The 15,864-nt window shown below is 44.4% G+C and overlaps 1 protein-coding gene across 1 annotated transcript in view; it reads right to left on the bottom strand.

Annotated features, from left to right (window-relative positions):
- DEAF1 (DEAF1 transcription factor) overlaps positions 1-15,864 on the bottom strand; it is an 83,735-nt gene that overhangs the window by 18,256 nt on the left and 49,615 nt on the right. The window contains exons 4-8 of the mRNA XM_040409746.1: positions 14,152-14,298; positions 13,663-13,802; positions 11,710-11,775; positions 5,561-5,687; positions 3,978-4,106 (exon numbers count right to left, since the gene is read on the bottom strand). Of these exons, the coding sequence (XP_040265680.1) occupies positions 3,978-4,106; positions 5,561-5,687; positions 11,710-11,775; positions 13,663-13,802; positions 14,152-14,298 (609 nt within the window). The remainder of the gene's footprint in view (positions 1-3,977; positions 4,107-5,560; positions 5,688-11,709; positions 11,776-13,662; positions 13,803-14,151; positions 14,299-15,864) is intronic.

Genomic DNA, 15,864 nt, shown 5'->3' with positions numbered 1-15,864 from the left:
TTAATATCTAATTAGCTGGGAATAACCACAATGTATTGAAAATTTGTAGACTGAGGAATAAAAAGTCTCAAGTCTAAACTGTAAAAATGGTATTATATTAGTTATTAGTAGCATTATTGTTAGTGACATATGTGCACAACACAACAATGCATTACCTAAATAAAGCACCTATGTATATATACAACCTATTAGAATTTTCTTTTTCTATGCCTGACTTGATCTACCTAAAAGCATGTTTCCTGCTGTATAGTCAAGAGTTGAAAATAATGTTTGATGTCGCTGTGAAGAAATAGCAAGAGAAGCTGAGGTGACGGAGAGGAAAAACTTTATCCAGTTGTGTCTCACTGATACTTTTGATACCAATTTGCACCTCTGGGTTGCTTCAAGCACTGTAGAGCACATATATATATTTAGCACTTTGATGTCTCACATCCAAGGTTATGTGCTGCCACAGAAGAGAAGGGAGACAGTGTGCAACAAGAAAACAAGAGCAACACAAGCTAAAAACAGGAACTGGATATGGCCGCTGTTTCTCTCCATCACACAGCCGGTCTGGACCATCACAGCCACATCTACGGTTCCAAGGCACATTATTGTTTGCATTTTACCTCATTAAAAGCAGGCAAAAGGTATCTAAAATGCATGGAGGATACCGTGTTTTAACTGAGACAACAAAGATGTAAAATACATACTTTGCATGGTTTCATGGCTCTCTATGTGGTTGTGGCTGAACACAGACCTTATTTCTGGTCATCACTTATTATGAGCTAAAAGTATTTTTTTTCAAATGGTCTTTATTAAAAAAAAATATATATATGGAGTCCTTTTCTCTGTACAGAGCTGAGATGCTCTAGTAGCAGCCTGTGGATTTTCTCTCTTTTCGTCAGTTGGGGAGATGACGGACTCCTCATCTCTGTTCTCTGACCTTATAAACGCTCATTTAAGCTCAATCCTTATCTGTCATAAACACATGCTTATTTAAGCCACCTTCTTATCAGTAAGATAAGGTTTATTAGACCAGCACACAGCTGGAAAAACTGTTAACCCCCTTGTGACAGTACAGTTCAATATTTTTAATAAAGACCAGTTGAAAAAAAATAATTTTAGACCCAAATTAGTAAAATGCAATCATAAAAAAATTGTCCCCAAAAGGTGTACATAGCCTTTAAATCTGTGTATAAACCACTTTTGGACCAAGGTCTGTGCTGCTGATAAATACTGCAGAGGCCATGTCCTACTTCTTTCACATATCACCTTGTTGTCTTTCCAACCAGTGTCAGGATAAAGATAGCAAAATTAAAAATTAATAAAATCAAAGTGACTAATGAAAGTAAAAATGAAATCTGTCTACCAGCAATATAATCGTGAAGCCCATATTGAGAAGTCTGTTACAGCATGCAAGCCAACAACAAAAATAAAGCCCGATACTCATCCCATCAAAACTGACTATACATGGTGCAAAAAACATCTCATCAACACCCCCCCCCCCCCCCCCCCCACCACCACAGATGACCCGGTGGTCCCTGCAGGTTATGTTTACAGCACAAAAGAATAGAATTAGACCAGTGCATGTGCCTACAATGGTGGAGGTGCTGCTCCACTTTTATTTTATTTTTTTGCATTGTTTAATCGGGGAGTGGCTGCCTTAGTTTTGACCTGCCCATGGCTTTTAAAGGGGTTTCTGAGACTACAAAAATTCAGGGCAGTGTAGGAACCATTTATGTACTGTATTTAAAGGGGTTTTACGAGACTTTTATACTAATGACCTATCCCCTGGATAGGTCATCAGTATCTTACCGGTGGAGGTCCGACATCTGAGACCCCTGCCGATCAGCTGGAGTAGCGTCAAGGCTTGCTCGCAGCTTTGCCTAGGCCAGTGACGTCACGTTCATCAGTCACATGGCCTAGGTGCAGCTCAGCCCTATGCAATATCAAGCACAGCCGCTATACAATAGAAGACGCTGTACTTGGTGAGCTGAGAGAAGGTCGCGGTGCTACTGCAAGCGCTGGCCTTGTCAAACAGCTGATCAGCAGGTGTACGACCCCCACCGATCAGATACTGATGACCTATCCAGGGGATAGGTCATTAGTATAAAAGTCTCAGAAAACCCCTTTAAATAGAGTATACTGTAGCTATAAACACAATTTTCGTAGGCTCGGGTCCAGAAGAGCCAATTCTGATAGTGTTAGGTCCCCATCTGCAGAAGCCACCTAATCTTTGGTAGATGGGTCCAACACAATTTTCTTAAAAAATGTGTGCAAAGAGCTTCAAATTTTCATGTATAGTAAGTATAGCAGTAATGCAATTTAGTATACCGTAATTCATGTTTTCAATGTTTGCACGTGTCTTTGCTCATGAAGCTGCTGCTGCAGGTTTTGCTTACAATCAGCGATATAGCATGTGACGGCTGCAGCCAATCAGTGGGCTCAGCAATTATGTGCTGCATTACAGTCATCACTCTTCAGGAACTGTAGAGGGGGAAGTGTTTTTTTTTTTTTTTTTATAATAGCTTAATGCCGTTTTGTTTTTTTGTTTTTTAAACTGGACAACCCCTTTAAAGGGCATCTTTGTACCCATGAAACTGGCTGACTTGTTGCATGTGCGCTTGGGCAGCTAAAGGCATCTGTGTTGGTCCCATGTTCATATGTGCCCGCATTGCTGAGAAAAATGAAGTTTTAATATATGCAAATTAACCTCTAGGAGCAACGGAGGCGTTGTCATTACACCTACAGGCTCTGATCTCTCTGCAACTGCCGCACCCTCGTGTCAAAGTGCAGAGGACGCGGCAGTTGCAGAGAGAGCAGAGCCTCCAGGTGTAATGGTAACACCCCCGTTGTTCCTAGAGGCTCCTTTGCATATATTAAAACATAATTTTTCTCAGCAATGGGGACACATATGAACATTTAATGAAATGCATGTTCTTACAAAAACAGATGTTGGGAGAGGTTTGTACTGAAATCCTGTTCATAGGTTAGAAGACAAGCATCTGATCAATAAAGTTCCGATCACTGGGACCCCCACCGATCATGAGAACAGGGGTCTCAAGTTCCCAGAATAAATGAAGCTGTGATTAAGTATGCACACTTCCGCTCCATTCATTCTCCTTTGGGACGGCTGGCGACAGCCAGGTACAGCGCTTGTCTATTCCTGGCAGTCCCATATAGAATGGAATGGAGTGGAAGTGTGCATGCTCGAATACCACTTCATTCATTCGAAAGACTCGGGACCAATTTTCCCAGAACCTGGATCCCCACTGATGAGATTCTTATCCTGTATCCTATCTCTTGGTACAAATGGGAATGAAACTGAAAAAATACAAGCCTCACCCTTAAAGGGGTTGTCTCATCATGGACAATGGGGGCATATCGCTAGGATATGCCCCCATTGTCTTATAGGTGCGGGTCCCACCGCCGGGAACTGCACCTATATTGAGAATGGAGCCCCGCGAGTAAAGGAGGACGCACTGCGTATGCGCAGCCGCCCTCTATTCATTTTCTATGAGGCCGGCGAAAATAGCCGAGCGCTGGCTCGGCTATTTCCGTCGGCCCCATAGAAATGAATGGGAGCATGGGCCGCCCAAGTGTGGTACCGGACAGGGTGGGGGCCGGACCGGAGTCCTCCAGCCACAACCTTGCGGGGCTCCGTTCTCGATATAGGTGCGGTTCCCAGCGGTGGGACCCGCACCTATAAGAGAATGGGGGTACATCCTTGCAATATGCCCCCATTGTCCATGATAAGACAATCCCTTTAAGTCCAGTAGTCAGTGTGTATTATAATGAATATACACCAGGGGTCAGCTACGTCCAGCATTACGGCTGATGCAAAACTTTAACTCCCAGCATGCACAGCTGAACAACTGTTCTCTGAACACCCACAGAAATGAATGGAGCACGCAGGAAGTTGTAGGCCCACAACGGCTGCAGTGACAAAGGTGGATGACCCAGGATATAAACCGAGCATATTTCCCACCCCTCACCTGCTGCTCCGGTGTAGACATCTCCCTGCGTAGGGCTATCCGTCAGGATGGTAGTCGCTTCCGCAGCGGCTTCTCTTTCAAAGGCCAACGAGTCTGTGGCTGTGATCTGTCCGGATGAGGACACCGTAACTGCACAAAGAAGAGACCCGCGCTGAGACAGGGGGACACGTGAAAAGCCAAATTACATAGTGATGGTAAAGGGAGTAAGAAAATAAGGGAGGTTACTGCAAATACATATAGAGTGTAGGCGATCCCCCCCCATAACAGTGCATCAGCAGGAGACCCGCCCCCCATAACAGTGCGTCATCCACTGATTTTCTCAGCTACACTGCCCCCATAACTATGAAGGATGCAGTACTGACAGTTCTGCCATTAATTTTGTAGCATAAAAATACTGTAGTCTCCTGCTGCATACATTGTTGAAACATTATTCTATTTTAATAAATATTTTAGCATACCACTTGGTTCAAAATTTTTTTGGCTTATTTTCCGCCTCTAAAACTTAGGTGCCTCATATGGGCAGCTGCGTCTTACAGTCTGAAAAATACAATACTTTTTTTTTATTGTTTATTTGATCTGTAAAATTGGGAAAAGGGGATCATTAATTTTTTTACTCATTTTTTATTTTATTTTTTGCTGTCATTTTTAGTCAACTTAGGGCACTTCAACATGTGATCTTGTGATTGATTGCCCCACAGACTGCAATAGAATTCTACTGCAGTCTACATGAGTTTAAAAGGCTTCCTCTTAAGCGGTGCTGCAGGGCAGCTTACTATGGCAGGCCTGGGAGCCTTTCTAAGGCTCCAAACTGCCAAGGTAACTGACTGGAACTCATTCCTGAAATATAGTTCTTGAAATTCTCTCATATATTTCACAATGACAGTAAGACTTTCAAACATTCAGATTTAAAGAGAATTGGTCACCAGGAATGCCTTGTAGGGCTAGCTCAGCCGCATGTAATGATGAGGTAGGAAAAGTACTTTTAATCCATATGAGGGGCAAAGTGCACCGAGGGTGGGCCCAAGCCACTCGGTGCACCCTTGCTCCTCCTGCTTCCCCAGCCTACCTCTCCCTCACTTTCTTGACTGACAGGGCCAGGTGAAATGACTATGCAAGAACCTGGTCCTGTCAATAAAGTAGGAGAGAGAGAGAGGGGCTGGCAGAGGAAGCAGGAGCAAAGGTGCACAGCGTGCCTTGGGCCCGCCCTTGGTGCACTTAACTGATAATTTGCATATGGATTAAAAGCACCTTTCCTCCCGAATGAAGCAACAGATCACTAAGTGAAATGTCCTATTTTATCAGTGCATTTCATGGTAACAGACGCCCTTTCATGAGCCAAAACGCACTACAAACTGTTGCTCTCCAGCTGCTGGGGAACTACAAATCCCAGGGAAGCAGGAGAGCCACAGCCAGACTGACATGTAGCAGAGCTCAGTTCTAGGAATCAATAACTGAATTCCAGGAGAATGGAAAAACTAGGCTGCGGCTGTAGAAAGAAGAATATCACCGTTTTAGATCCATTTCTTATATGTCACTAAGATGAAAGCCCCCACCACCACCACGTAGTTTTCTCACGTTCTTACAAGTGGCTTCTGCTGTTGCAGGGAGAAGACTGATGTTCTTAGTTTGGTCTTTTTTGACTGAGATGGACGACATCTCTCCTTCCTTTTTCCGACGCTTGTAAGGAATAAAAAGACGGATGGGGCCGCTCTGTTGGGAAGAAAATTATACGACCAATGTTATTTTATATATACTGGGACATACGGTGAAGTCATCTTGGTCTTTAACTTCAAAAATTTAACTTTCAAACTGAGTTACAGAGAAAACCTTATAGTGAATCTTTCCTTCAGCACCAATTTTTTTATTTATTCCATCATTTCTTTGATATATCATTACATAAGACAGAGCTCCACCTTCGCTCCACCTTCACTCCACAAACCTGAAATTAAAGGGGTTGTCTCTCTTCAGTAAGTGGCATTTATCATGTAGAGAAAGTTAATACAAGGCACTTACTAATGTATTGTTATAATCCATATTGCTTCCTTTACTGACTGGATTCATTTTTCCATCACATTATACACTGCTCGTTTCCATGGTTACAGACCACCCTGCAGTCCATCAGTGGTGGTCGTGCTTGCACAATATAGGAAAAAGCACTAGCCTATCTGCGCTCCCATGGTCCCGGCCACCAGAAAGGCCAGCGCTTTTTCCTATAGTGTGCAAGCACGCCCGCCACTGATGGATTGCAGGGTGGTCTGTAACCATGGAAACGAGCAGTGTATAATGTGATGGAAAAATAAATCCAGCCAGCAAAGGAAGCAATATGGATTATAACAATATATTAGTAAGTGCCTTTCATTAACTTTGTCTACATTATTACTATTCTTTATTATTAAAGCGCCGTTCATTCCATAGTGCTGTACATATGAAAAGGGGTATACGTACATAATACAGACAATTTCACTAAGCTACATTTATACATGATAAATGCCACTTGCTGAAGTATGACAACCCATTTAAAGAGGTTGCCCCATGTGCAGCCGAGCATGCTTACTCTGCTATTTTCAGAAGTCCCATGGCAGTAAATTGAGAAAGCCGCGCATGCACAGCTTCCCCGAGGCATGAGAAGAGGCCCCATTCTTGATAAAGGAGCAGATCCCAGAGGTGGGACCTGCACCTATCGGACATTAAAAGGCATTTCTTGTGGATATGTCATAAACAGCCATATGGGACATCCCCTTTAAAAAGACACAATCCTGGCTGCCTATAGTCACCACTAGAGGGAGCTTACTGCATACCATTTACAAATAGACAGCTGTTTCTCGGTTAGGCTACTTTCACACCTGCGTTGGGTGCGGATCCGTCTGGTATCTGCACAGACGGATCCGCACCCATAAATGCAAACAATGGTATCCGTTCAGAACGGATCCGTCTGCATTCTATGTAAAAAAAAAAAAGTCTAAGTCTAATTGTTAATCAGACGGATCCGTCCTGACTTTACATTGAGAGTCAATGGGGGACGGATCCGTTTGCAATTGCACCATATTGTGTCAACGTCAAACGGATCCGTCCCCATTGACTTCAATTGTTAGTTCAGACGGATCCGTTTGGCTGCGCTTCGTCATGCGGACACCAAAGCGATGCAAGCAGCATTTTGGTGTCCGCCTCCAGAGCGGAATGGAGGCGGAACGCAGCCAAACTGATGCATTCTGAACGGATCTGCATCCATTCAGAATGCATTGGGGCTAAACTGATCCGTTTGGGGCCGCTTGTGAGAGCCATGAAACGGATCTCACAGGCGGACCCAGAAACGGCAGTGTGAAAGTAGCCTTAGAGTACCCCAAACACCCAGTTTCCCTTCACACAGGCACAGAGCTGTTGTACCCATTATTACAATGAACCTTTAAAATACTGTAGATGTGTCAGACGTTATGGTCGTTGGGCATCTCGGAATGCACTTTTCTGGGCAGCTCAATACAATATATGCCAAAGAAAATCAAAGGGCATAGTATTCGGAAAAGTGCTTGTCCCCTTAAAGGAGTTGTCCGGGTTCAGAGCTTAACCCAGACATATCTCCTTCTTCCCCCACTCAGCCACTCTGACATGAGCATTGGAGAATTTCATGCTCCGATGCTCTCCTTTGCGCTGCGCTGTATCACATAAGGTAAGGGCTTTTTTTCTGGAGATCCGGTGATGTATCTGGCTCTCCATGGGTAAGGTAGGTAGGGGCTTCCTCCTAGCAGTGAGCCTGGTGACGTCACCGGCACTGATGGGTAGGCTTTAGCGCTGCCCTATTTTTTTTTCTGCAGGCTAGGGCAGTGCTATAGCCCGCCCACTAGTGCCGGTGACATCACCAGGCTCACTGCTAGGAGGAAGCCTCTGCCTAGCAGTATAAAAATATAAAACAAAAAAGTCCTTGCCCTGCACGATACAGCACAGGGCAAGGGAGAGCATCGGAGCATGAAATACTTCGATACTCATGTCAGAGGGGCTGAGTGGGGAAAGAAGGGGATATGTTCGGGTTCAGCTCTGAACCCAGACAACCCCTTTAATCTGCCTGGACCAATCGCAACATGAAGAAGATATTTTATAGCTAATGGGGGGGGGGGAATTATAAGGAAATCTTTCTAGTCCAAACTAATTTTTGCCAATTTTCAAAAGTCTATTCAGAGCTTATAAGGTTTGTGCCAAGTCGTAAACTTACAACATGATAGGGCACAAGACGGTTGAAGATTTAAATGGAGCGCATGCGAACACCTTAGCGAGGTCGACGGAGAAATAAGGACTAAAACAAACAGCAGGTGGCGCTATACAGATACATTTTATTGAATAACTCGGTGACTATACAAAATGTTTCATTACATGCAATTACAGAAGTATTCAGATCCAGGTGCTGGTTTGAAAACGGTAGAATATTTTTCGAGGTGCAACCCCATTAACCCGTTCAGTACAAAGCTCTTTTTCACCTCAAGGACCAGGTCAAATTTTGCAAATCTGACATGTGTCACTTTATGTGGTAATAACTTTGGAACGCTTTTACTTATCCAAGCCATTCTGAGACTGTTTTCTCGAGACACATTGTACTTCATGATAGAGGTGAATTTGAGTCACTATAAAATCACCTTTATTTATTTAAAAAAAACTTAATTAGCAATTTTCACAATTTTAATTTTTCGGCTTTTAAGGCAGATAGCGATACCTCACAAAATAGTTATAACTTTACATTATATCTCCTTTATCTTGGCATCATTTTGTTAATGCCATTTTATTTTTTGAGGACATTAGAAGTGTTAGAAATGTAAAAGCAATTCTTAAAATTTTTAATAAAATTTCCAAAACCCACTTTTTAAGGACCAGTTAAATTAGGAAGTCACTTTGTGGGGCTTACATAGTAGAAACCACCCATAAATTACCCTATGGACCGTGGCATGGAAGGGGTTAAACGTCCGATATCTGTGCCAGCTACGATGTCGGCAGTTTCAAGCAGAGTGTCAGCTTTATGTTACAGCTGACACTCTGCTAACTGCTCTGGCCATCCTGAAAGAGATGTGCAGCGGGGGAGTGAGGGAGGGGGTCAGCGCTGCCACTGGCCATCCTAAAATTGGGGGGGGGGGGGGTCTGGGCTCCTCACTAATTAAGAGCTGGGGGGGAGGGGGGGATTAAAACATTTTAAAAGGTTCTGATTCCCACAGTCACGGAACCCTTCAGTCTGCGATTTGATCCTCTGATTGGCTAGACAATCAGCGCGATTATCGTCCCCGTAACCGCCCTCATTGGCCCCCGGACGATTAGCCGAGATCCCTTGCTGTGTGTAACAGCCGGGGTCTCAGCACTGTCACCATATCTGCAGACATGGTGAACCTGTATGTCATGGAGGCTTAAGACAGCGCAGTCCATGACGTACAGGTACATCATTGTGGCTTAAGGGGTTAATACAAGGAGACAAAGGAGCACATTCTCATGATCGATGAAGTTGCCAGCGGTCGGACCCCTGCTGCAGAGAACCTCATCTGCGGACAGAGGATAGGTTTACAACTTTGCACAAACACTTTAAGCAAGAGGAGAGTTCTGAATCCTAACAGGCAAGCAGAAAATGAATTAAGTAACATCCACGTCTGCATTCACCGTGTCCCTGGTGACATGCTCGCTGCACTGTCTTATCCTACCATCATTTTATGCCAAGAGTGTTTTGAATGTCAGCAGGTGACAGCTAAAAAAACGCAAAAATTAAAAACGCCAGAGGACATCGCAACTGGAATCCTCAACAAACTTGCATTCTTAATTGGGAGTATGAGATGACAAGCCAAGGTGGCAGAATCAGCAATGCTTCAAAAGCCTGAGAGATCTGGCGCTGCAGAAGAGAATGACATTGCCTGTGAAGGAGCAACGCGCTGCCAGGGCACGGAAGTAAAACTTGACAAACCAGCAAAACATTATCCCAGGAGAGCGCTGAGGAGTTCATACACTTCACATCTTTTTAACTGTGAAAACATCAGACTTTCGTGATCTTGGATTATTTCATTTGGACGGGACTGCCAATTTCAGCAGGACCGTCTAATGTGTATGGGAGCCTCATGACTCTCCCCCATCAGAAGATGACAGAGGACAAAAGGATCAGGCTCTCAAATCTAACTGACCGTTCTTTTTGTTTTCAGGAAGAGCGAGGTGTCTGGCAGCAGCTTCCTCCCCATTTGCAATACATGCTGTTTCGGGGTGATTGCCCCTCATCATTGCAGAGCAGAGAGTACTGGATTAACTGGGTGAGAGGCCTAGGTCAGGATTCAGGGGATACTATATCTCCTTATAGAGATTTCCTAAATCAGGCAACCCTCCTCTGATGAGGGGCAATCACCCCGAAAAGCTGTCTGCAGATGAGGTGCTGGCTTAGTTATTATCCAAGTCATGTCTCAAGGCCTGTTTAAAAAGGTCAAACATTGACTTATAGGATAGCTACTTTACATACCGGTAGTATTAGAGGCAGAGCTTGCTAAATGCTTATTTGTATACCCTCTTCCCAGAACTCCAAGAGTGTTGCCTAGCTGTCACGCTCTAGTGGGGGAGGGAAACCTCACACCGAACATAGGAGGGAAAGGGGAAAGGAAATAAGGCCTGAAAACTAGGGAAGGAAGATGGACACCTCCTAGCGAAAACCCTAATCAAAGTCCTGACTGACTACCAGTATGAACAGACCCCAGAGGTAGGTGAGTTCATACACAGGAATACCTAATGTCCTAACTCACCCTATAGGACCCTGATACTAATGTCAGGACTGAGACATCCTGTTCCTCCAAAAAGAAGGGTGAACGGGAGTCTCCCTGAGGCCTAATACAAAACAACAAGGAAATGCAACACACAGAAAAGCCAAAATACAAAAGGGAAAGGTAACACTTAACTTCCAAGAAGCTATGGCAGCACCATGAACTCAGCCGAGATCCAAACACCAGCTATCCACAGGTCTAACTAAAGCTATAAACCGCACAGCATTGTGGGAGAAACAACTATAAATAGGGAAAGTTAAATGACCACCTGGAGGTTAAGGTTGTGGTTATTACCAGAAACAACACAGACGCCTATTGATCCACAAGGTAAACATGTCTAATCAAACCATGTGTTGCCAGTCTCACAGATCTCCTGTCTCGGTACATCCGTGACACTAGACTATACATCCTCATGCTAATTAGGCATTCTCCATAAGGAGATACAGTATCCCCTAAAAATGGGGGGGGGGGGGACAGCTGTCCGAGCATTTGGCTGACAAACATCTCAGGTGTACGGCCAGCCAGATGTTTTAATGCACATTTTAGATGCTTAACCCTGCTCCCTATAAATTGCATATGGACGTCATAGAAGAAGGAAGCTTGGTCTAGTCGACAGGAGTGTAGCTATACTGTATGACGTTTCTCCAGCTCTGGTGGACTTGGCGCCACTGCTCACCACCTTGTCTACAGAAAACCGCTGATCTTCCGGCACTTCATCTGAGAGCTTGCAGAGCAGCAGACTTACATACGCTACAGAATATGTTGTGTCATCGGTACCATCAGCAGTCAGTAACCACACCACTCACCACGATGAAACCCAGACCAAGGTATCGTGCGGAGAGAGACCAAAGGCTCATATGCTACAGCCCATCAGCACACTGTGACAGCTGCACTCCTCTATCCATTAAAGGGGTTGTCCCATCTTGCCGTTTCTAAAGGACAACTGTAAACTTATAGGAATCAACGGTCCTTACCAGGCTGAGGTCATCACAGCAGGCCGCACAGGTACAGGAGGCAGCATGAGGGGTAAGCAGGCCATCCTGAAAACACAAGAGCCAGGAACTTAATGACAGTAATCATGCCTCACACTACTTTACTGCAATTATATAAAAGCCTCTATCGGTATAAAAGCCCTATATAGCAGCTACACAAAGCAAGACGCTGAGGCATTATTGGAGATATGCAGCACTGCTCACTCCTCTCCCAACATGTCAGGTTCAGTAAATAATAGTAACAATTCAAAAACAGTTTGTTTGTTTTTTTAGAACTTAGAGTTGTGATGTTCCACTGTTATTCCTCCTAGAAATGTATAAAGGTTGGTTCTCAGTGTTAAAGTGGTGTGCCCCTACATAGTTTGATAGACCGTATAGGGGAATAGGAGACACCCAGCCAACTGGTAACACCCAGTTGTCAATTTATTCATAAACGTCTAGTAGGAATAACAGAGAAACATCAAAGAGTTGTAAGGAATTGTTATTTGATGAGAAATACAATAATTTCATAAAACAGACATGTCAGGAGAGGTGACAGGTCCTCTTTAAAGGGGCTCTCCAGGCTTTTAATATTGATGACCGTCATCAATAAGATCAGCGGGTGGTCCGACACCCGGCACCCCCACGATCAGCTGTATGAAGGGAAGGCACGCTCAGTGCGCGCATGCCGTCTCCCTTCTCTCTTCCTGCTCGCTGCTGCTATGTCTATGGCGAGCAGGAAGAGAGAAGAGAGACAGCACGCACCTTCCCTTCATACAGCTGATCGGTGGGGGTGCCGGGTGTCAGACCCCCGAAGATCTGATATTGATGACCTATCCTGAGGTTAGGTCATCAATAAAATCCCGGAGAACCCCTTTAATGAGTAATGAGTACACAAGACATCTCAAATAGGATATGTTACATTACCTATAACCTGTGCTTTTAGCATAATTAATGGGAACCTGTCAGGTTGAACATGGTGTTTGATCTGCAGGTACCATGTTATAGAGCAGGAGGAGCTGAGCAGACTGATGTATCGTTTTTTGGAAGAATATTCAGTATAACTTGTAATTAATTCATCCAAATACCTCCTCATTCTGGGCTTTGGAGTCCAGGAGTCAGTGCTATCAGTAATTGGCAGCCTTCCCTCCATGATTGTGTATACAGAGAGAGCTGTCAATCACTGATAGGACCGCCTCCTGGACTCCAAAGCCCAGAAAGAGGAGGAATTTAAATGAATTAATCACAAGCTTTACTGAATATTTTTCCAAATGAGTATACATCAATCTGCTCAGCTCCTCCTGCTCTATAACATGGTACCTGCAGTTTACATGGATTTTTCGTGGTGAAAGGTTCCCTTTAAAATGTCACCTTTTCATGCAGGTTTGAAATGCACTTTATTTCAGAAAAGTTGGTACGGGGTCTGGGCTACGCCCTCAGGAAGTCAGGGGTGGAGGTGTGCGGACTCACATGAGTGCACACACGGCTCTGCTCAGCTCTCCGCAGAATGCAGATCAGAGCTGATGGGACATAGCCCCTTAGTATCAATGATTGGTGGGGGTCTCGGCTACCAGACCCTACCAATAAAAACTTTTGTCATGTGAAAAGCACTGTGAAAAGACAGCCACATCTTAATGTCTATGGAACAGCACAAATAGTCATTATTTGGGATTTATTAGCATTAATAGGACCATAAAGAGTCTGGATTATGAAATATGGTACAAGAGTGATAGCCTTGCATTTCCACTGGTCACGTCTCCTTCCAAACAATTACACTTCACAAGAGTTCATGAACGTTCCTCTTCAGTTTCTCTATGCAATAATTTCATTGTATAGAGCAGAAGCTTGTGCTCCAGAGCTGCTTTTCTACTATAAGGATAGGAACTCACTGATTAACAGTAACAAACTAGAAATCAAAACCTACTGTAACAAAGTTGAAGAGACCAATTTCTTTACCTGTATAAGACACTGCAGGGGTCTTCCTGCATAACGGATACTTCTCTTCCAGTCTTTGCTGCTTGCTCTGCCTGCAATGGCTTCAAACTCAGTAGGGGTGTACCACCCATCAGAATGCTTCACGCAGCGTCCTCGACCCCCTATGAGATCACATGTGATGTATTAACACATGTATATATCAGGGGGACTCAGATACAGCAGCGGCACATCAACTCTTATCAGGACCAGCTTTAGCACCACCATCCTGACTCTCTAATAGGGAACTATGGAAAAAAACTAAGCAGAAGGGATGGGATACATGCTTCGTCTATAGCAGGGATCAGCAACCCCCGGCACTCCAGCTGTTGTGAAACTACAACTTCCAGCATGCTCCATTCATTTCTATGTGAGTTCTTAGAAGAGCAGAGCAAGTATGCATGCTGGGAGTTGTAGTTTCTCAAGAGCTGGAGTGACGGAGGTTGCTTACCCCTGGTCTACAGCATAAAGTACCTGATCCTAAACGGTTCTTGTACAGGATGCCACTGATATTACGACACCTCACAGGTAATTCATTGTCATATACCGATGGATCCCAGTTGTATTTCGTGCCATCTTTCTCGGGTCCTGGGGACGGCGAGGTGGAAGACCTGTCTGAGCCTACAAAAAAAAAAAAAAAAAAGAAGGAGCAGTAATCAATATTAGGCTACTTTCACACTAGCGTTGTTTGAATCCGGCGTTTAATTCCGTCAACGGAACTGCCCGCCGGATCCGGAAAAACGTGCGAAAACGCATTACATTTGAATCCTGATCAGGATTTTGATCACAATAAAAAAAATGCATTGGAAAAAACGGATCCGCCATTTATGGACTTTAACTTTTTTTTCACATTTTTCGGGTTTAACATGCAAAAGCCGGATCCGTTTTGACGGAACACACGGCGCCGGATCCGGCGTTAATGCAAGTCAATGGGAAAAAGGCCGGATCTGGCGTTCAGTCAAAGTGTTCCGGATTTTTGGCCGGAGGTAAAAATACAACATGCTACGGTTTTCTGAAAAGCCTGATCAGTCAAAAAGACTGAACTGAAGACATCCTGATGCATCCTGAACGGATTGCTCTCCATTCAGAATGCATGGGGATAAAACTGATCAGTTCTTTTCCGGATTTGAGCCCCTAGGACGGAACTCAGCGCCGGAAAAGAAAAACGCTAGTGTGAAAGTACCCTTAGATAATTAGGATACTGATTCTCGCTGTAAAGATGAACAGTCAAATCCTAAAACCTTATTTTAAGGCCTCATGCACACGGCCCAATTTTGCATCATTTTTGGTGGATTGTACATGGATCCATTAAAAAAAAAAAAAACTCAGCATGTCCGTTCAGCAAATTATCCACAGAACATGTCCTATTCTGGTCCAAACTGCTGACAAGAATAATCATTTCTAGCGAGAAAAAATGCAGATCCGTATTTTGTAAATCCGTGTTTTCAGGCCGAAATACAGGCATGGTCATGTGCATGGGGCCTAAAGATTAGATAACAGACTGGTAATTTTGTTTATTACATGACTAACCCCAGGGGTGGGAACCCGGCAGTGAAATCCATGGTGCATCAACTGTCTCTAGTGAAGAGGGTGCCAGTGGTTCTAATGGAGTAAGAACCCAGGAACAGCACTCCTGATCATGATGGAAATCACTGACCAAATACTGATATGTGAATGAGGCATTAGAGTGAGCCTTTAAATAATGTTGGAGGAGCGGTCAGGGGTGGATTGGGCATTGGTTGTGCCAGGACAAATCCTAGTAGGCCAGTCAGGTTATAGACCGGAGATAGGAGCTGCAGCGAATAAGCCAGGTGGTGGAGAGTGAGCGAGGCATGATGGTGGGAGGCTGCAGCATTAGAATATTATTACCTGACAGTGTAGGGCTTTATTAGTAGATGTCAGGGCGCTCCATTGGCTGCTACATTCCCGCGCTGTGCCCCCCCCCCCCCCCCCGTCCCCCGTTAGCTTTTGCCGCCCTGTATGCTAATTAGAAGCATCAGTAATGTGAATAAGAAAAAGCACCCTGACATCTCCTAATAAAGTCCTACACTGTCAGGTAATAAGAATTGTAATATTAGGATCAGTGAGAGGTCCCCTTTAAAAGGGGTTATTCCAATGCCTGGGGACCTCATACAGATAATAGTTATTCCGCTCCCCGGCACCTGCGTCGCTTCTCATCCCCGCACA

This window comes from Bufo bufo, chromosome 10 (assembly GCF_905171765.1).
Source record: "Bufo bufo chromosome 10, aBufBuf1.1, whole genome shotgun sequence".
In the NCBI taxonomy this organism is placed as follows: domain Eukaryota; kingdom Metazoa; phylum Chordata; class Amphibia; order Anura; family Bufonidae; genus Bufo; species Bufo bufo.
The sequence above is the reverse complement of the archived record's forward strand: the minus strand, read 5'-3'. Positions and strand labels throughout refer to the sequence as shown.